This window comes from Mesocricetus auratus, unplaced genomic scaffold (assembly GCF_017639785.1).
Source record: "Mesocricetus auratus isolate SY011 unplaced genomic scaffold, BCM_Maur_2.0 Super-Scaffold_100008, whole genome shotgun sequence".
Classification (NCBI taxonomy): Eukaryota; Metazoa; Chordata; class Mammalia; order Rodentia; family Cricetidae; genus Mesocricetus; species Mesocricetus auratus.
The window spans coordinates 27603367-27623611 of NW_024429192.1; the positions used below are offsets into that span (position 1 = coordinate 27603367).

A 20245-nucleotide genomic window follows, 5' to 3' on the forward strand; every position below is an offset into this window, starting at 1 on the left:
ACAGTTGTCCTTAAATTGTTATCAATAATACATGAATCTTCTAGGTAATGTGGAAAATACTTGGGAGCCAGCCTAGATGTTAGATAGTGTCTACTTTCTCATCTATCTACATATTTCATAGTGCTTTATCAATGTTTTAAATTTTATTAGTAAGTAATGAAATTACTAATTCATTAAATACTAGAAAATGATAAAAGAATCTACATTTATTGAATTGGACACTTATAAGATGGGATGGGTTCATTTAAGAATGCTTAGAAACCATGAACATATGTAAGCTCCCAAATAACACAAAATTTCTATCATTGCTGAGATGGGTAAAGGTATAAATAAATCCAATTAATAATTTGTTTAGAGTAAACCAGACTAAACAAATGAATATAAGCCATTTATCTTTAGCCAGCTATCGTAATTAATTAATAAAGGTAATTTGAAAGGCTGTTTTGTTTCTCACATAAAGGTTAAGAGGATGTTATTTTACTTTACTATTTGAAAACAAAAACTAATTTTATAATCTGTGATAAACTTAATTAGACTCTATATATGAACTTTTAAATATATTCTAGATGTTGGTTTTGCCTAAACACATTTGAGACTCCAAATGAGACAATAATATTTCTAATAAAAATTACTATTTTCTATTTTAGGTAGACAAAAGAAATTACTATTTTTTATTGAGTATGTTTTCATTTACCTTCTATTCTGTTTAAAATCTTATTAAGCAATAAGAATGGATGATAAAAAGCAACAAATAGTATGCCATGGGCATAAAAACATAGTTCTTATTTGTTCACAATGCTCTTTGTAAAACCAATGCCACCTTAGGATCATGATAAATTGCTCTCCAGGCAATGCCCATTTTCCCTAGTGATTAATGTAATACCATTGAGTTTTTGGAGGTTGTTTTCTTAATTTTACTGGCCAGGAAGCATTTTCCCTGTTGAAAAACAGGTGTAAACATCAATACTCAAGATAAGAGAGTGGTCTCATGCTGGTTTTGGTGTCTCCAGTGTGCAGGATTCAGCGGGTAGAGTCAGGCAGATCGAGTAGAGCTATTTACCAGAGTAAAGAACTTGAAAAATGTTTGGAGTGACTCAAAGACTTTTCCTAGAAAGAATGACAAGAAATCTTTCAACAACGAAATCATGTGTCAAGCATTGTGACTATATTGGGGTTTCATGACAAACATACAAAATCAAACCCCAGTACAGCAATTACGGGTAATTGAGGAAGTGTTTCTAATTTCCTTGCTGTGTAAATTATATGCCTATCTGCTGGGAAAAAAATTCTAAGGATTTTCCCAAGGTTTTTCATAGCTTGACACTGGCAGAATTGCTTGAGGCCTCTCTTTCCTACTCTAGATACTTGAGACTGGTCTAATGAAATGAAGGAAGACCTGGGCACGGCACACTAAAATGTTCTTTCTGTTCATTGTTACACCCGGATTTGAACCAAATTTTAACTTATGACAACTCGACTAATTATGGATTGGAGACTGACTGGTATAGTTCAGACCCTTATTCAGTAACTTCTCTTTGTGTCCTGGATTCAAATAAGTCATAAGCTTGTCCGAACATCACATCGCGTTCCATGCTAGATGACTCAATACTTGTAAAAGACTCCTAGGTACTGCAAATTTGTTAGAAGGCGTTACCAGCTAATTGGGTAAGACTTGCCAGACTTTAAACTGTGCATTAACATTGTCTGTGAAAACAGGAGAAGCAAAGTAACAATTATAATAACAATTGGCTTCTTTTGTTTGTTGCTAAAGAGGGCTCTCATCCCATTTCCTATCATTTTTCCTGTAAGGAAAAAGAAAGGCATTATTTAACATGCATAACATACTCATCGTTAACACTTCTTTAATCGTATATGGTGGCATTTGTGTTTATTTCTGTATGTGCTGTTTCTTTGTTTATTCCCTTGACAAAGCATGTCACTTTAATTTTACATATGTGTATTTTGCTACTGCATGTGAGATTTTCAAATGACTCAAAGAACAAGTGAATTCTTGTCATTTTAAATTTCACTTTAAATATTGCAAATGATTTACTTATCTCAAGAATAGCTCCCAGAACCTTCTTTTTATGGAGCACAAGAGAAAAGTGAAAGAAAAATGACGGAACCTGTGTGTTATGGTTGTTTTGTACCTGTTATTCTGTTTCAACTTATAAATTAAGTCTAAATAAGATGTGTGCATTTATCACTTGAATCATTTGTGTTTTTCTTTTGTTTGCATGATATGATTTTATTTTATATTTTGTTTCTTTCCACTCACCAGATGTTCCTACCACTTTGCTTCCCACTACTATCATCCCCTCCCTTACCACTGCACCAGTAACAACCACTGTAGCCATAACAACCAGCCCAAGCACATCTGCGTCAAGCAGCAGCAGAAGAGGTACAGTATGCTTCTTTGTTATAGCCTCAGAAGCCCAGCCAGTGAGCTGTACAGAAGGATCTTGTTCAGAATAGAATAACTGAGAGCCAATTTACTTATTTATGTTATCTTAATTATACGATGTAATTAGGTCAGCAAGATAAGTATAAAGTAGCATTACTAAAGTAGAATATGAGTCAAATGGTATATTTTATTTTTAGTGTCACTTATGACTGGTATCAAAGTATTATGGTATCAAAGTTATTAAAAAAAGAAAAGTATCTCCACTACATTAAGCAAACTTGAAGTGTGAAGACAGGATACAAATTTTGATTTTCCTTGAAATGTAAAGAAATAACATGCTCAATGATGCGGAGATAGCATTTGGCTGTTAATATGCTTTGTTAATGTTACTGACTTGATATTCCTCTACAAATTGAAGTTTTCATGGTATTGAAACTTTTCTAAAATGAGCAGTCATGTGTGCTTTACCACTTTGAACTTTCAGGTAAATACTCAAAATGTGTGTCACTATAAAGTGATTCCACTAGCCGAATAGTCTACAATGGAATATTCTCGAGTTTTCTGACCTAATGTGAATTTATACCTGGCTCTATGAATACTCTGTAATTAGTATTCAAATAAGTATATTTTTATTTCAACCAAAGAGAGCAGCCTTACTTATAGGAATAGAAATAACCTCCAATGCAAAAAAAAAACAATCACAGAAATTATAGAAAGAAAACAAGCCTTATTTTTAATATATTCACGGCAATATGCAGAAAGAATTCCTCATTTAATCCTTCCCTTTCCCCACTTACATGCATTTTGTGTCTTAAAGCTAAACTAACATATTAAGTGTAACAATTTAACTGGATGTCAATGGAAACTCAATGTTCCAACAGGTAATTGAATGACAGCAAGAATGATTTACTTTTATCTTTTTTATATCTTACCTTATATGACTTTTCTGGTACAGTATTATTTATTCTTGGATTTTATTCAATCTTGATAAGAAATTGGATTGAAGCCTTTCACAACAGTTTTAAAAACTTGTTTTCCTCTTATTGTAGAAAAAACATGTCTGGTGACTGTTAATTATTAATAATTATGGTCAGCTATATTATCATGGAAATGAGTGGTGACAAAATAATTTGATATCAGCAGCAATAAGAATTTTTTATGTTTTACTTAATGGGCTTATTTTCAACTGTATCTGAACTTATGATAGCAGTATTTAAGGATTTTCCTACATATTATTGTATTAAGAGGAAAGATATAAAACAGAAAACCATGAGGCAAAGTAAAAAGTGCTTAAGGCATAAGAATAACAAACATATAAATGTCTCCTTTTCTTTATTTTAAATACCCTTACAATATAATTACAGATTGTACTTTATAAATTTATATTATCATATTATAAATATTATAATACTATTAGTGAGTGAATTAGTCCTATTATAGCACAAACATGCCTGTAAACACTAAAACTCACGCATATATGGTCATGTTGGTAACACTTTATGGGTCTAGCAACATGACTATCCAAATGTGAACAAGTATGACAACAATGGACATGCCTAACTACATGGGGAAAAGCCAACCAGATCCCAACCCTTCGCAAAGAATTACATGTAATTGAGGAAACTAGGAGAGGGAGAGGTGGCCCTCCACAGGCTCCAAGGAAGGTCATATCAATTTGTTTTTCAGTACCAAAAAAAATAGCTCTGAAAACATGCATACAAGTAACATATGGAATGAATAGATTATATTTGGGAACGTATGTATATACAAATTTATATTTACATTCAGTAACAGCTGATGCAAAAGGGGGTCATAAATACTTAAGGAGAGTGGAGTGGGAGTATAGGGGAGAATTTGGATGAAGAAAAGAGAGGGAAGAAATGTTATAATAAAAACACAATAAAAAAGAATGCTTAAACATTTAGAATCCAGTAAGATGTAAAGAAATAGAAAATTTGCTTAACTGAGAATGGCATGTGGTGTAAATAGTAAAAGACACTGAATGTTAGCCTAATTCCCATTTTTTTCTCTTTCCTCTCCATTAAACATCAGAGAAGTAACCAAGGCCACTTACATCATTTATATTCTAGTCCATACTTAGGGGATAAATGTTCAGATAATTCATGCAGTATGAAAGTAATGCTGTGGGTGTTTTACTCAGTAAGTTTTGTGATATGGAGGTCTTGCACACTGTCAATCAGATTTGAGTGTTTGATGCAACACATTTGTGGATAATTTGTTACTCATGTCTTTATGTAATTAACATGATTGACAATAAATCACAGTGTCTGAGAAATTATGATAACCAAAGGGAAAAGAAAAGTTTGTTTTGTAAATTTCCTTCTTGTTTATCATTGCATTTCTTTTTCTGAGTATAATATAAAATAAACAGAATATGCATGATTTTATTAGGATTAAAAACAATTTCTTGAAATTTCATAAATTATAGCATTTATCTTTACTAGTATGAAAAATTGTAGCAAGTTAATCATATTCGTGTTGTCAGTTTATCTGTATACTAACATGTGTTCTAGACAATTTTTACTTCTGGAAGTAACTTTCAACAAAATTCTATCACCCTCCAAGGTCCATGACTTCATAGCTCTGGGTAGTTGCCTAGGTTTCTAGTATTAGGCATAGATTTCCTTATGTTATAAAAAGCTACCATGACATCACATCTATGTGACTTCCTAAACATACAACAGACATGCTAACATGGATAGGGAAATGCCTAAGAGGTCTCAAATCTATAAAACTGAAGTAACTAAGGAGTATGGAGAGCCAGAGAAATATTCTTACACAAAGAATGCACTGATTTGTTATCCAATGCAAGTAGCATACAGACCAAAGTGGTTGTACTTATATATTTAGGGATATATATATGACTTTATGCAATTATTAATGAAAACCAGAAGCAATAAGTTTGAAAGAGAGCAAGGAGTGGTTTATGGGAGGATTTGGAGGAGAAAAGAGGGAGATCACATCATAATGGTCTCAAAATTTAAAGAAATAATTTTTTATTTTATTATGTTAATTTTAAATAGCTTGTTTCACATGTCAATCCCAGTTCCCTCTCCCTCCCCTCCTCCCACACCCCCCACCATCTCCCCTAGACACCCACCCTATTGCCATTTCCTTCCACATAGGGGATACCTAGAGTCTGTCATTTCACTTAGGGCAGGGCCCAGGCACTACCCTAAGAGTCCAGGCTGAGAGAGCATCCCTCTTTGTATTATAAACACACGATGTCTGTTTGTATGCCAGGGATAAACACTGATCCACTGCCCAGGGCCCCATAGGTTTCCCAGGCCTCCTCACTGACTCTCACACTCAGGGGGTCTGGATCAGTCCCATGCTGGCCTCCCAGCTGTCGGTCTGGGGTCCAAGAGCTCTCCCCTGTTCAGATCAGCTGTCTCTGCTGGTTTTGCCAGCTCATTCTTTGACAATTTGCTCATCGCTCCTCTCTCTCTGTCACTGGGTTCCATGGGTTCAGTTCAGTGTTTAACTGTGGGTGTTTGCCTCTGTTTCCATCAGTCATTGGATGAAGGCTCCAGGATGGTTATAGACATCAAGTTCATTATCAGGAAAATGGGCATTTAAGGTGGTCTCTCCACTATTGCTTAGCTTGCCAGTTGGTGTCATCCCTTTAGATCACTAGAGGTCACACTGGTGCCTGACCCGTCTTCCTCCTGTCAGAATGGCTAAAATCAAAAACACCGAAGACAATTTATGCTGGAGAGGATATGGAGAGAGGGGAATACTCCTCCACTGCTGCTGGGAGTGCCAACTTGTACAGTCACTTTGGAAATCAGTATGGAGATTCCTCAGGAAAATGGGAATCAATCTACCACAAGACCCAGCAATTCCACACTTAGGCATATATTCAAAAGATGCAAATTCATACAACAAGGGCATCTGCTCCACTATGTTTTTTGCAGCATTATTTGTAATAGCCATAACCTGGAAGCAGCCTAGATGCCCCTCAACTGAAGAGTGGATAGAGAAAATGTGGTACATTTACACAATGGAGTATTACTCAGCAGAAAAAAAAACAATGGAATCTTGAAATTCGCAGGTAAATGGATGGCACTAGAAGAAACCATCCTGAGTGAGGTAACCCAGTCACAAAAAGACAAACATGGTATGTACTCGCTCATATATGGATTTAGACATGGATCAGAATAGTGCCAGTCTGCAATTCTACTGACAGAGAGTCTGAGAAGCAGGAAAGAACCTAAGAGATATGCATGGTACCCCAGAGAAGAGGAATGAGGCAAGATCTTCTGAACATATGGGGAACACGGCTAGGGGTGGGGGGGAGTGGGAGCTGGGAAGAAGAGAGGGGGAGAAGAGGAAGAGAGAGGAGGTCATGGGGAAACAGGAAGGTTGAGTGGGGGGTAGAATAGGGGGAAGAGGGAATCATCGGTTAAAGAAATAATTTAAAAGCTCTTTCACTCCAAAAAGATAAAGACTAAGGCAGATTCATCCACTTACTAAGTAATATCACAGTAGAGTTTGAAAAAGTGGATCAGTAATTTTTAAAAAAGTAAGAGGTCTATGTGTAGTTATACAGTTAATGAAATGGGAGGTTTTATTTTTCAAAAACAATTACATTTTTAATTCTTCTGGAATTATTTAATCGAAATTAAATTACTAAATTCTGTTAATTTACTAATTGTTTTGTAATTTCAAATGACTTTTACTATGCACTTGAAAAATATTATATAAAAATGATGCTAGGGCATATGAAATTTGTAAGCTGTTGATCACCTATGTTTATTTTGGAGGATATCAGTTTTCCATTACATTTAAATAATTAATGATTTATGATATATATGTAAAATCTGAAAGTTTTATAAATAAAACACTTCCATTACAAAAGAGAATTTTTATAACAAATTTTAAATATTGCTTTTGAGGTTTCTCTTATTAACTCAAAGTCCTAAGATGTCATTTTATTTTGTAACATATACATACACACATATTACACATATTATTTATATATTTAACTTATATTTATATTATCATTTACTAATGTTGTTTCTTTGAGTTATTAAATTAAGATTCAGAGAGTTAAATCTAATTATGAAAATTATTCTGAATGGTTTATGGTGATTTTTGACATTAATAGAAGTACTACTTTACCATGGCATATTAAATTTTTATACACACAACATACAATTTTCTAGTCATAAAAACTTTATCAAGTTCTAGTAGCCATTAGTGGCACCATCATTTTTTAGATGATGACTTGAACTTAATTTTAACTCAGTTTTTTAACATGAGAAAAACTTTATCAATTGTGCATATTTGCTAATGTATTTTAAATGAAGATCATAACTGACCCTTCTTATTTAAGACAAAAATATTCCTAAACAATGATATCCTTTTCCACAAAAATATCCGATCAATATGAGGATTACCTGTTCAGTGTTAAGATGTTTATGTCCAGCGAGTCAGTTCAAATAATCATATTTTTAAAACATAAAATGGCAACAAATTTGTTTACATAATCAATGTAAATATAAGAATTATAGGTTTCATTCTAGAGTACTTATACCAAATTTTGTAGTTGCAAATACATAATTTTTGTTACTAAAAGAGTTGGGCTGGAAGGATGGCTATGTGGTTAAAAGCACTTGCTGCTTCCCCTGAGAACCAGTGTTCACTTTCCATCACCCACTGGAGAAAGCTAGTCACTTGCCTGCATGTGCACATATTTAATCATGGACTCACACACACACACACACACACACACACACACACACGAATATGTAAATTAAAATCTAGGAAAGCCATTATTTTTCTAAGACTATAAACTAGTTTATTATGACTCCAGTTTCAAAACAAAATTAGTTGACAATGCTGTTACAAACAAAGAGGCTATGGATATTTTTAATTAAGAAAGGACAGACACAGACAAAAATTCCTGGTTCTTGCCTAGCAGGCACATCCCTGGTTTAATCTCCAGCATCATATGAACCAGGGATGGCATGACACAGCTGTAATCTCAACACATGCAAGTTAGAGGTAACGCTATTCCCAGAATGTAATAGAATAAATCAGATGTTTCATGATCAATACTTATTTCTTACATTTCTCAGAGTAAGCCCATATCAAAGGCATAGGTTTGGAACAAATAAGGACCTTCTTATTTAGTGGCTTCTACTTCTGTTACCACATGGCAGAAAGGTGGGAGCATATATTCCAGTCAAGGACTCATACTAATGAACTGATGCGTCCATTTCAAGGACCTATTTCTAGGTCTTCCATGTTAATAGTTAGATTTTCAATGTAATGATTTGGATTGAATATTCAGATCAAAATTCAATATATATATTGAATATACATATATACATATATATGTGTGTTTGTATATGTATATGTATATATGTATGTGTGTATGCATGTATATGTTGACCTTATAGTTATGGAAGCATTAGCAAGCATCTAAAATTCACATGTCTTCATAACAGGCATTTTAAACCTCAATGCTAAAATTATATTTTAGAATCCTAAGAATTACAAAATAAAAACGTAATTTACTAAATATAGTTGAATATAGAAATGTATATGAACACATTCTTCAAATATTAATTTTAAAAAATGTTAATAAATGACTGCTTTCCTCTCTAAAGAACTGAAGCAATAGTAAGTTCATTTTAATACATGTTTGCTGTGTAATTTGAATATAAAATTTACTTCAGCATTTGCTTTATGTCAGCATAGAGAATTTGATATGAATCATCAAATTATGCCAATATTAATACAGACCAGTAGTTCTCAACCTGTGGGTGACAGTCTTCTTAGGGGTCAAAAGACCCTTTACAGGGGTCACTCAACATCATTGGGGGAAGTCCTGTGTATATGTCAATAAAGCACTGTTGGCCAATAGGGAACCAATATAGGTGGGACTAGGAATCCAGGAGGACTCTGGGTAGGAGAAACACAGGGAGTTGAGATGTAATGCTATGGGGTAGGAAGCCCGGAAAGTTCTCCGGTAAGAGAAATGCTTAGATTAGCAATTATGTGATAAATAATTAAGTCAGAGCTAGCCAGTAGGAAACAAGCAAGGCCAACAGCTTCATAATTAATATAGCCTCCTGTGTGTTTATTTGGGACTGATACCGCTCTGGAACCAGGCTGGTGGGAAGGCTTTCCTTTACAAAACGGTTCAACATTTGAAAGATTGAGAATCTTTGATATAGACTCTTTTAATAATCATAAGTTGTCCGTAATACATATCAGCATAAAAAAGTTCAAGCCTGACAAGCAGAAAATGCTATGTGCACTTGAAACTAGTGCCAAAAGCATTTGTTCAATTCAGACAGGCTTTAAAAAGCAATGATTTCAGTTGTTTTGCTATGTTTGTCCAGAATGTGTGTTTGTGTTACAAATCCTGTATACACTTGATCAATTTTTATTTATTCTTGAAAGTATTTCTGTTCTTGCCTCTTTTATATAGATGACTTTAAGTAGAAGAATACAGAGATAACAATTTGTCAGAATTAGAGTGAAAAAGGTTGAGCCATAACGAAGAATGATTGTAGCATAACCAGGACTGTTCTGAATCAGGCAGAATAAAGTCACTCAAATAGAGCATTAAGTATGTCAAGAGTATATCATCTTGACACAGATAAGTCCCAAAGTGTGCAAATCAAGAAGTTGTTTGTGAGCTTTTATTATGAGTGCTTAGCTATTAAAAACGTTTCTGGTTTTATGATAGTAATCAAACACAATTTGCATGGTGTTGTGAGCTTTTAAAAATTAAGTGTCATCATGTTGTCATTAATTTTTATTTTGCTTGATAATTTTCAATTCAGACAGCCTGTATACAGAAAGTTATTTATTGGCAAAAAAGACAGGTTTCAATGTTTAGTCTAATATAATAATGATATCTATCTTTTTGTATTTGGAAAAACCTGTGTAATATGAAGTTGTGTCTTTTTTATAATTGAGTATATGAAACACAACAAATGTTGGAAACAAGACAGCACATATATTTCTCTCTTAGAATGATGGATAGACAGTGGGCATGTTCTGTGGTTGGAGGTACTTCTACTTTCAATACAAGCCACATTGTCACCTCGACTACTACATAGCTGAGTAAGATTGCTGGCTGAGAGTTCATGTGATACAACCTGGTAGTAACCAACTTTGGAATCAGAGCAATGAGTCAGGCAATTCAAGGCAGGCTGGCATAAATGTTGCTCCTTTATAGCAAATCTCATTTGGAAAGGGAAAAGCACATCACTGTTTTGCTTTTTTATAGTCATTTGCAAAATGAAATAATTTACTTCTGATTCATGTGAACTTGTCTGCTGACACAGTTTGAGAAACTTTAAGCATTTACTAGCTTTTACAACGTATAAGACATGTACCATGAAAATCTGTGTTTTCATTTCTAAGTAGCATTCCATAAAGACAGTGGTATAATACAATAGATTATATTGTTGTTTTTTCTCCTGACATTCTTAAGGGCTGCCTAATTTTATTTTAACCTTGCCTCTCTATTTGACTTACATCCACTTAAACCGATTCTTGTTACACTGGTTTATATATTTTAAGTTATTAGGACTATCGGTTGTTTTCATACATGCATTTAAGACTCTCCTGAATGACTGTACAGTAATAAACCCTAAATTTAATACAGTCCACTATTATACAAATATGTCTTGCAATACAACCTCTGAGAAACAAAAGAAGCCTTAGTCAGTTTTCTCATGTTAGTGTATATATATGCTTGTTCATGTAAATACTAAAATTATGCCACAACAATTTGAGAAAGCACATTGCTTTTAAAGAACTGAGTCTAAAAAGAGTTACATGTGATCCTCTGTTCCATATTTTAAATGCATGACTCATACAGGAATAAATATTTCTAGAACATCCCTGAAACTACTTTTAAAGTCATTAATAAACTAAACTGGCTGCATATTTCTTCCTAACGGATGAATTAAATTAGGGGCTTTGCCTTTGAAGCAGAAGAGATTGCCAGCCTTGCCCTTGCTGCCTTGACACTCTGCCTGAAACACAGTTAATAACCTCAATGTAAGCTCAGTGAAACACTGGATTGATACTAATTATACCAACTTTGGGCTAGAAGATGACCTTGACTTCAGCTGGAACTTTTAGCCAGGACAACAAATAAATCCAAATGCTACAAAGCCTGGCTTCTGAAAAGGGTCTAATAAAATCTATTAACTTTGGGGAGTTTGTGGAATTGCAATAAGTGCTCAGATAATTGTAGTACTTTAAACTTCTTTTGCTTCAATAATACAGTAGTTTCCTATTTCTCTAGATTTCAAATAAGCTCCTATTAGCTTTCAGTATTCATTTAAGTTAGTCTGCGACCAGAAAATTAAAGGCTTCTTGAGCTAGTTGATGTGAAGTGTGTGTAAGATGATTACAGGGTGGGAGAACAGATTCTTCTGACTTCTAAAATATGGAAATAAAGTTCATGCAATTTTAGTCTCATCAATAGTTATGTAGACATTTTGAAAATGCTGATTCTTGAATAAATAAATACCCTTATAAAATGGTTAAGATATTTTACTAAATATATATGGAGAAAGCAGAAAGGAATCTCAAAAGGAAGTAACCAAAAATACTTAGTAAATTATATTTAATTTGTAAGAATATAATTTAATTACAACATTTCTCTCTTTCCTTTTCTTCCTCTAAATCCTCCATTGTACCATTTCCCACTCTCTTTCAAATTCATTAGCTCTATTCTGCTATTTCATGCATATTGTGTAGGCATATATGTACACATATAAATATCCTTTATCACAACCTGTGGTCTTCTCCAGGGAAAAGCACAACAATTTATTGTCCAGTGCTAAACATGCAGCTTGGAAAAAAATGTTGTTTTAGCAGAAGTGTATATCTAGTTTGGAGACATAGTACAGGTTGGACAAGTTCAAGAACATTCCAACAGAGAAACACTTTGATAACTAGGTCAACGTGGCCTAAGGAAGTGACTCTGGTTGCTCTGAGAGGACTAGACGCAGAAGAGTTCCAATTTGAATAGCATAGTAGTTGCCAGAGTCTACAGACACTAATGTGTCAGAATTTTAACATGATGAGGACTTTGAAAGACGTGAGATCCAAGTAAGACCTTTTGCTCTGCCTTCTAATGCCTTTACACTTAATGGAGCTCTGTGAATATCAGGGGAGTCTGAGTGGAGCAACAGAGATACCATGGGGAATACATGATACAGCTACAGTGTGGGTTTGCACATTCCACTGGGATTAAAAAACAAAGGCATGGTCAGAAGTTATGTTCCTGTTAGTCAAGCAGTAAAATGTCAGTCTTTAGTCCATCATTTTTTTTTTTACATTCCAACCACAGTTTTACCTCCCACCCTTTTGCCTCCTCCCCCCCTTCATCACCTCACCACTAGTCCACCCCCACTCCATTTCATATGGTAAGATGCCATTCTCAGTCTATTTTTATTATTATAATTTTTATTTAACTTTTTAAGCATGTTACTCCCTGCTCCCTCTCCCTCCCCTTCTCCCCTTTTCCCCAAACCTCCCAACACCCCACTCCATCCCCACCTCTGCTCCCCAGGGAGGGTAAGGCATCCATGGGGGATTTTCAAAGTCTGTCATATCCTACCAGGCAGGGCCTAGGCCCTCCCGCATGTGTCCATGATGAGAGAGCATCCCTCCATGTGGAATGGGCTCCCAAAGTCCATATTTGTGCCAGAGATAAATACTGATCTACTATTCCAGGCCCCATAGATTTTTGAGGCCTCCTCTTCTTATTCCAACTTTTATTTCACTGCAAATTGCACAAGTATGTAGTAGAAAGCTAGTAATTAGCTAATAGCAGTAATAAATAACTGTGTTCATAATTCACCTAAATATCTTGTTTCCCTTTACGCTCTATTTGTGAACATCCCAACACTATAAATGAAGAAAATTGACAAGGACTGGCATTGTTGTAAAACAAAAAGACATCTATAAAAACTATCTTTTGTCATCTTAATAGTTTACTTTCCAAGAAAAAATAACTTGAGTCTTGTTGCATACATGAGTACAGAGAGCATTGTCAATAAAGCATCCCCTAATCTACCTGTATGATTGAAAAACTTCTGTTGCCTGTTTTGTTTTGGGTTTTGTTTGTTGTTGTTGTTGTCGTTGTTTTATTTTTGGTTCTTTTTGTTGTTGTTTTTTTGGGGGGGGGTTGGTGGGTTTTTTTTTTCGGTTTTTCGAGACAGGGTTTCTCTGTATTGTTTTGGAGGCTGTCCTGGAACTCGCTCTGTAGACTAGGATGGCCTAGAACTCACAGAGATCCACCTGCCTCTGCCTCCCGAGTGCTGGGATTAAAGGCGTGCACCACCAATGCCTGGCTTTGTTTTTGTTTTTTAACCCTTGAGGAGTAAATGGTTGCTAAATCTTGACTATGTGGAGAAAAGGAATCTGAAAATTAATTATCAGTAAATTAATACAAATGTACAGAAATGTGTCTTATTAGTTTTCTTTCAATTAACATTTCATAGAAAAATAATTTTCAGTTCTGAGATCATAGCTGTTCAGAAAATGCAATTATTCTCTGGAAAGATTTTGGCCTCATCAATCATAGCCCTTAGTGCACAATGTGATTTTCTTTAACAATGTTAAAGTATGCACTTGTTATTCATTCACTCATGTTGACCAGTAAGAACCATGTAAATAAAAACAGTTCTGTTTCATTCCCCTTTGCAGTTTATCTTTTTGCTATAAATTGAAAAATGCAAATGGTTTTACTCAGAGTAGAATTTTAAGAATTTTTTTTTAGTTTTTGATGTTGTTTTGTTTTGTTTTGTCTTTTTTTCTCTATTTTGTTTTGTTGTTGTTTTTCAAGACAGAGTTTCTCTGCAGCTTGGGAGCCTGTCGTGAAAGGAGGTCTGTAGAAGAGGCTGGTCTTGAACTCACAGAGATCTGCCTGCCTCTTCCTCATAAGTGCTGGGAATAAAGGCATGTGCCACCACTGCCTGGTTGTAATAGAATGTTTTTTAAAAGAATGAGAATGAAATCTAATTCTCTAATATTTTTGGTGTTCTGATACTTAAATTTACCTGGACATGAGCACTATATCTCAAGGTACTCTCTTAGGCAACTGTGCTGGACAGTGTTATGTCAACCTGAGACAAGCTAGAATCGTTTGAGAAGAGGGAACCTCACTTAGGAAAATATCTCCAGAAGATCAGGCTGTAAGCAGGACTAAAACACATCTTCTTATTTAGTGATTGATGGGAGAGTCCCCAGACCATTGTGGGTGGTGCCATCACTGGGCTGGTGGTCCTGGATTCTGTAAGAAAGCAGGCTGAAATAGGCCATTGGAGTGAGGGTCCTGTGGTGGCAAGATATTCCAGCTGTGGCATCAGGAATACGGGTCAGCTGGTTATGTTTCATCCCAGTCAGTATTCAGAGAGGTGGCTGTTTGTGTTCATCTCCCCCCATGCCCCTGTTTCCGTTTAATCCAGTCTTGGACCTCAGCACATGGGAGCGTATCAGGAACCTTTGGGGGTCTATCTTTCCTCCTGAGGTGTACAGCTCTGTTGGTCCTCAGCTGGCAGTCATTGATTCTTGAATTCTTTGAAATGCCTGGTGATTCTCATTCTCAGACCAGAGTTTTCTTCTATTCCAGGGTCCAGAATACTCCAATGGAGTATTTCAGTTGGGAATTTGGAGAGCGATCCTTCTGCCGCTTGAAAGGATTTGAAGAATTTCTATAACACTATTCTAAAATTGAAATCCATTTAAATCTGGAAAGTCTGAAAAGTTAAAACAAGTAGAAATTGTATTACTATCTTAACCTAACCTTAGGGTATGGTGATTTTTGATTGCTTGCCTATTTTTGTCTCTTTTTCTTTTATGCCACTATCTCACTATTGTTTTTCCTCTTGCTACCATATGTTGCTTATTTTCCCGTTTGTTTCTTCTCACAAATGTATGTACCTAAATACGCCATTAAACTTCATTCACGGGAAAAACAAATATTGAGTTCCTGATGTGATGCCCATGACAAAGTTCATACAGACCACTCTCCAGATTCTTATTTAGTTCTGGTCTTACAAACGAGCAGTAGTTACACCATGGACAAATCAAAGTCACATGTTCAATAAACATCATTCAGACTTGTTAAAATTCAGCACTGATCCTTTATGATAGGATGTTTTTAATTGGTTCCGTAATGATTTCATGCACATACACAATGTATCTTGTTCATATCCAACTCTACCTCCCTTTACTCTTTCTGATACCTCTCTAATATTCCCCTCTCCAATCGTCACATCCCTTCCTTCCTTCTTTTTTGCTGTATCCCACAGAATCTAATTAATGCTGCCTACATGCAGATGGGTGGGGAACATCCACCGAAATGTGGGCAGCCTATCAGGAGCCACATTGTAAGGAACCCCTTGTCATGAAGACATCAACTATGTAGATCAATGAAACTACATAAACCTATCTGCCACTCATACTGTAATGCTGACTGGCCTGAGCTTATCCAGGCCTTTTATCTTCCTTACCAAAGCTTCAGTGAATTCATGAATTCCACAGCCATGGCAGGGCCGGAATATGACATGTCACTGTGTTCCTTCACATTGTTGAGTTCTACATTTTCTGCTCTCTTCTAAGACACAATGTATCTCGTTAGCAGATGATCACTCAAAATGACTTATTCTCAGCACCTTGACTAGTTATGATTCTCTGTACTAAACACTGACCACTGCAGACAAAATTTTCTTTGACTATGTTGAAAGCAGTAGTGATCCATTGATATGAAAATAAATATTTATAGGCAGTTTGGTAAATGCATTTAGGAATGCAATGGCAATAGATTTAGATTCCTCTTTGGATACATCTATTGTTTCTTTTTCAATAATGGGCTTTTGACCAGGTTTGCACCAGGCATGAAATGCCTTAAGTGGAGCAGATCTCAAATAAAATCAGGAAGCAGTCCTGAACTCCTAATATCTGGGACTATAGTTATTTTTCTACTTAACAGCAATAAAACCTCATCTAAAAACAAGAATAGCTATGAATGCGGCTCAACACAAAACTGTAAATTTACTTCAAATATGATGAGATTTTTGGTGCATGGCTTGTTTTGTCAATTCTCCCACAAAATTTGTAGATGACACTGTCAAAAAGTTTTGTTGAATGGAGTAAAAAGTAGTGATGCCAACCGTACAATTATTAAAGTTAGATGTGGTAATACTTTTAACTTACTTAAAAGAATGTCAGACTCACAACAGGTTTAGTTTTTACAATAACTCTTAACAAAATTGTTAGAATTATCCAAATGACACATGATAGAAATGACTTCGTTCTTTGTGCTACCTGTGAGCTAGCTGGGAGTAGTAAGTATCTACCAATGGTAGAGGAAAGGCAAAAGAATACTTGTAACATGGAAAGGAAAACACTGAGAGAAAGGGTACAACTGGGAATGGGTGGGTAAAGGGATACATGGGATGAGAAAGGAAAATATTTACTAAAATATAATTATTTGAAAAATCTCATAATGTCACCTAACACATTGTATACTAATTTTAAAGTACTAAGATCATTTCTGTAGTTTTAACAATTTGAGTGATTTTTTTTAAATATGAAGCTATTGTTGTAAACATATTTTGATGCTCAATCTTCACTTGCCTTTGATAATTTGGGCTTTTAAAACAAGTGACTTGACCTCATTTTTACATTAAACATATTTAATGATTTTCATTTTTCCTAAGTACAATTCCATATTCATGTTTGGTACACTCACCTGTGAAGCTGCTTAATGATCATAAAATTCACCTGATTAAAATAGATTTAAAATCATCTAGTAAATTAAACAGCTGTGTGAGACATTTGATATATTTCCTTAACACACTGAAGGTAAGATAAACATTCATTATAGTGTCTCATTATCACAATAGTTATAAGTGCACATCTCCTTTAGATTTCTTGAGTTTATATAATCTTTCTGAAAATGTGAATAGGCTTCCCAATATTTATGAGAATACAATTTCCATACTCTTTATTTTACATAGTGGCACATTACAACATCCCTACTTTATGTTTCTAATTGTGTATTGAAAATACAGACAAATGGCAGATGAAATTTATTGGTGGTGGCTTATTGAGACAACATGTCACCTAAGCTGGCATGGAAGTCACTCTAGCCCAGATTTTTCTGCAACTCAGGATGATCCTCCTGCCTCAGTCTTAAACATATATGTTTAAGTTTAAAGATAAATCCAAGCATATAATGGTGGCATGCTCTATCCTAGTGAATTTAACCAAGATTTAATACTTAAAAAATGAATATCTTAATTTATTTTTAGTGTGACAAAGTATAATTATAATTTTTAAAATCTTTTCACTGTTGAATTAAAGTTAAGTAGGTCTGCATAGCAACAATTCTCAAACAGGAAAGTAAGGTAAATGAACTACACAATTTTACAGTTCTCATCTTATTATTTATTTAAATAAATTCACTCCACTCTAATGAACATGCTAATAAAAACATCACACAGTTGGCTTAAGGAAGACACTTAAATGCTTACCTGCACAAAGCTCAGACCTCAGTGAATTTCTGTACAGCTATATTTGCTGCCATGTGCTTCACCAAGAGTCTTATACTCTCACTATCAATTTCATTTTAATCGCTAATCTATCACAAAAAATAGTACAAAATAAACTATAGTAACTTTTAAACTTAAAGAAAAATCTTTTATGATTCTTGGGTCCTTCTTTCTGAATTTGGTTCTCCCTCATTGCAAAAGGTTATTCCTGATCAGCTTACACTTCAAAGTGTACTGATGCATCAATCAAATCTATCTTAATTTACTGCAGTATCCTTGATTTTACGTTTATTTGAAATTTTAAAGTAACAGTAAAGTAGAATGATGCAGTGTGACCTACTTCTGACTCGTTTGAGAACAGGGATTCCAGAGGAATGACCTGGTGTACCTGTGACCATGCACACTTTTACCCTAGGAAGGTCTGAAATAACACCCTGTTATCATGCTTTCCTCTGCAAAATCCATGGCAGGTGTTCTTTTCCACTGTAAAAAAGATAAGCTTGTAGTTTCTAAAATTATTCTAATTAGAATTACTGATACAATAGTACAGAAAACAAATGTTTTCTTATGCAACCAGGAAAGCTGGCTTCAAATTTGTGATTTTATTAAATCAGTCTGCCAAGTGCTGGGAGGGAATACAGGCTCTCAGGAATATTTTTAAATCTATTGGGCAACTATGGTGATTAGTTCTTCTTATGGCTTTTCCTGAACATCTGATTGTTCAGGAAAATAGAAATCCTATTCTTATGTGTGTCGATGCTACTTCCTTACCTAGTAATTGTCTTACCTTCATACACCCAATGCTTTAGCCTCATCATATAACCAGAAGTGCTGCATGATGCATGGCCAATATTGAGTTTTGATGGTTTTGCCCTCCATAAACTGCTTTTCTGAGTTGATTCATGGTCAAATTTATCACTTTCATCTTTTTACACAGGGTGATTTTACAATGATTTTACAATGAAACCATTTTGTTTAAGTTACAGCTGGAGTCTTAGGTCTTGAAAAATTCAGAATCCATGTGACTGCATAAACACTGAATCTAAATACATAGAGCAACGTAAAGTCTGTTACCTGAGCATAGACATATTTAAGATCCCAGAATGATGTCTCAGTGAGAGATGTTCATATCATTTGCATAGCAATTAACGTAACATTGTTAAAAGAAACATGAAGTTTAGCATCACTCTCTTGATCACTCGTACTTAATCTGTAAATAGATAAAAACATATGTGAGAACTGGTGAGAACATGTAATAAATTATAAAAATTCTCTCATTGATGTCTTATTTTAAACTTCCATTGAGCTGGGAATCACTGTTTATTTTTAATGTTTGAAATGAAAAACACACAAATTATAAAAATACCAAAATGAAAATGGCCAGTTTATATGAAACTGTATTTTAAAATTTAATCCATTGAGCTTTTACTGTGCACAAATCTAATAAATATTAGGGATTGTTTGTGTAACTAGGTTAAATAGTGTTCAATGCAGAGGTGCATTTATTGATTTTTTTGTCTTCTGTGCAAATTTTCTATGAGGTATTTTTTTTCATTTAGTAGCTTACATGAGCATACCATCCAAGAAAGTAAGATAACATCAAAACAGAATCTTCATAAAGACAAGACTCCATAATAATTTCTAACTTTCATGATCGGACTTAACAGTTTCTCATTAGGCATGCCTTGAGCTTGCTATGCTGACAAAGATAAACTTGAACTTCTGTCCCTCTCTCTTCTACATACTGATTGCTGGTATTCTAAGTCTGCACTAGACTTCTCAGTTTCATTCAGTATGTGGTATTGAACTCAGATCTTCATGCATGGTACAAAATTCCTCTCCCAACTGAGCTACATGCTCAAAGCCTGTTCTATGCACGTATTAACTTTAGGCATACATTCAGTGAAAGAAAATAGACTGTGAGAATAGAAATACAGTATTAGAGAACAAATAAAGGATTAGCCTTATTCATTTTATTAATAATTATCTACTTTCATCAGGCACTATGGTAAACAGTAGGGAATGACTGAACAGAACATTGCTGTAGTCAATGAATTCAGGAGGACAGACGTTATAAGTGGGATACCATAACTTTTCTCTCAAAGGTCATGTTATGGTACCTCTCTGAGGAAGTACTTTATAAGGTGAAAGACTTAGAGAAGTGGAGGGATGTGGGAGAAGATGGAGCTTCCACCAAGAGGCAATGAAAAATGCACAGGTGCTGAGGGGAAATATGAATTAGCTCAACCCCTCCCAAGAGTATCATTGAGGTTAA

The 20245-nt window shown here is 34.8% G+C and overlaps 1 protein-coding gene across 3 annotated transcripts in view; it reads left to right on the top strand.

Moving 5' to 3' along the window:
- Positions 1-20245, top strand: part of Cadm2 (cell adhesion molecule 2) — a 916009-nt gene that overhangs the window by 841743 nt on the left and 54021 nt on the right. For 2 of the 3 annotated variants that reach the window (XM_040750595.1, XM_005082055.4), the window contains one exon: positions 2282-2401. The exons of the other annotated variant lie outside the window; for it this stretch is intronic. In XM_040750595.1, coding sequence (XP_040606529.1) covers positions 2282-2401 — 120 coding nt within the window. The remainder of the gene's footprint in view (positions 1-2281; positions 2402-20245) is intronic. 3 annotated transcript variants of the gene reach the window in all.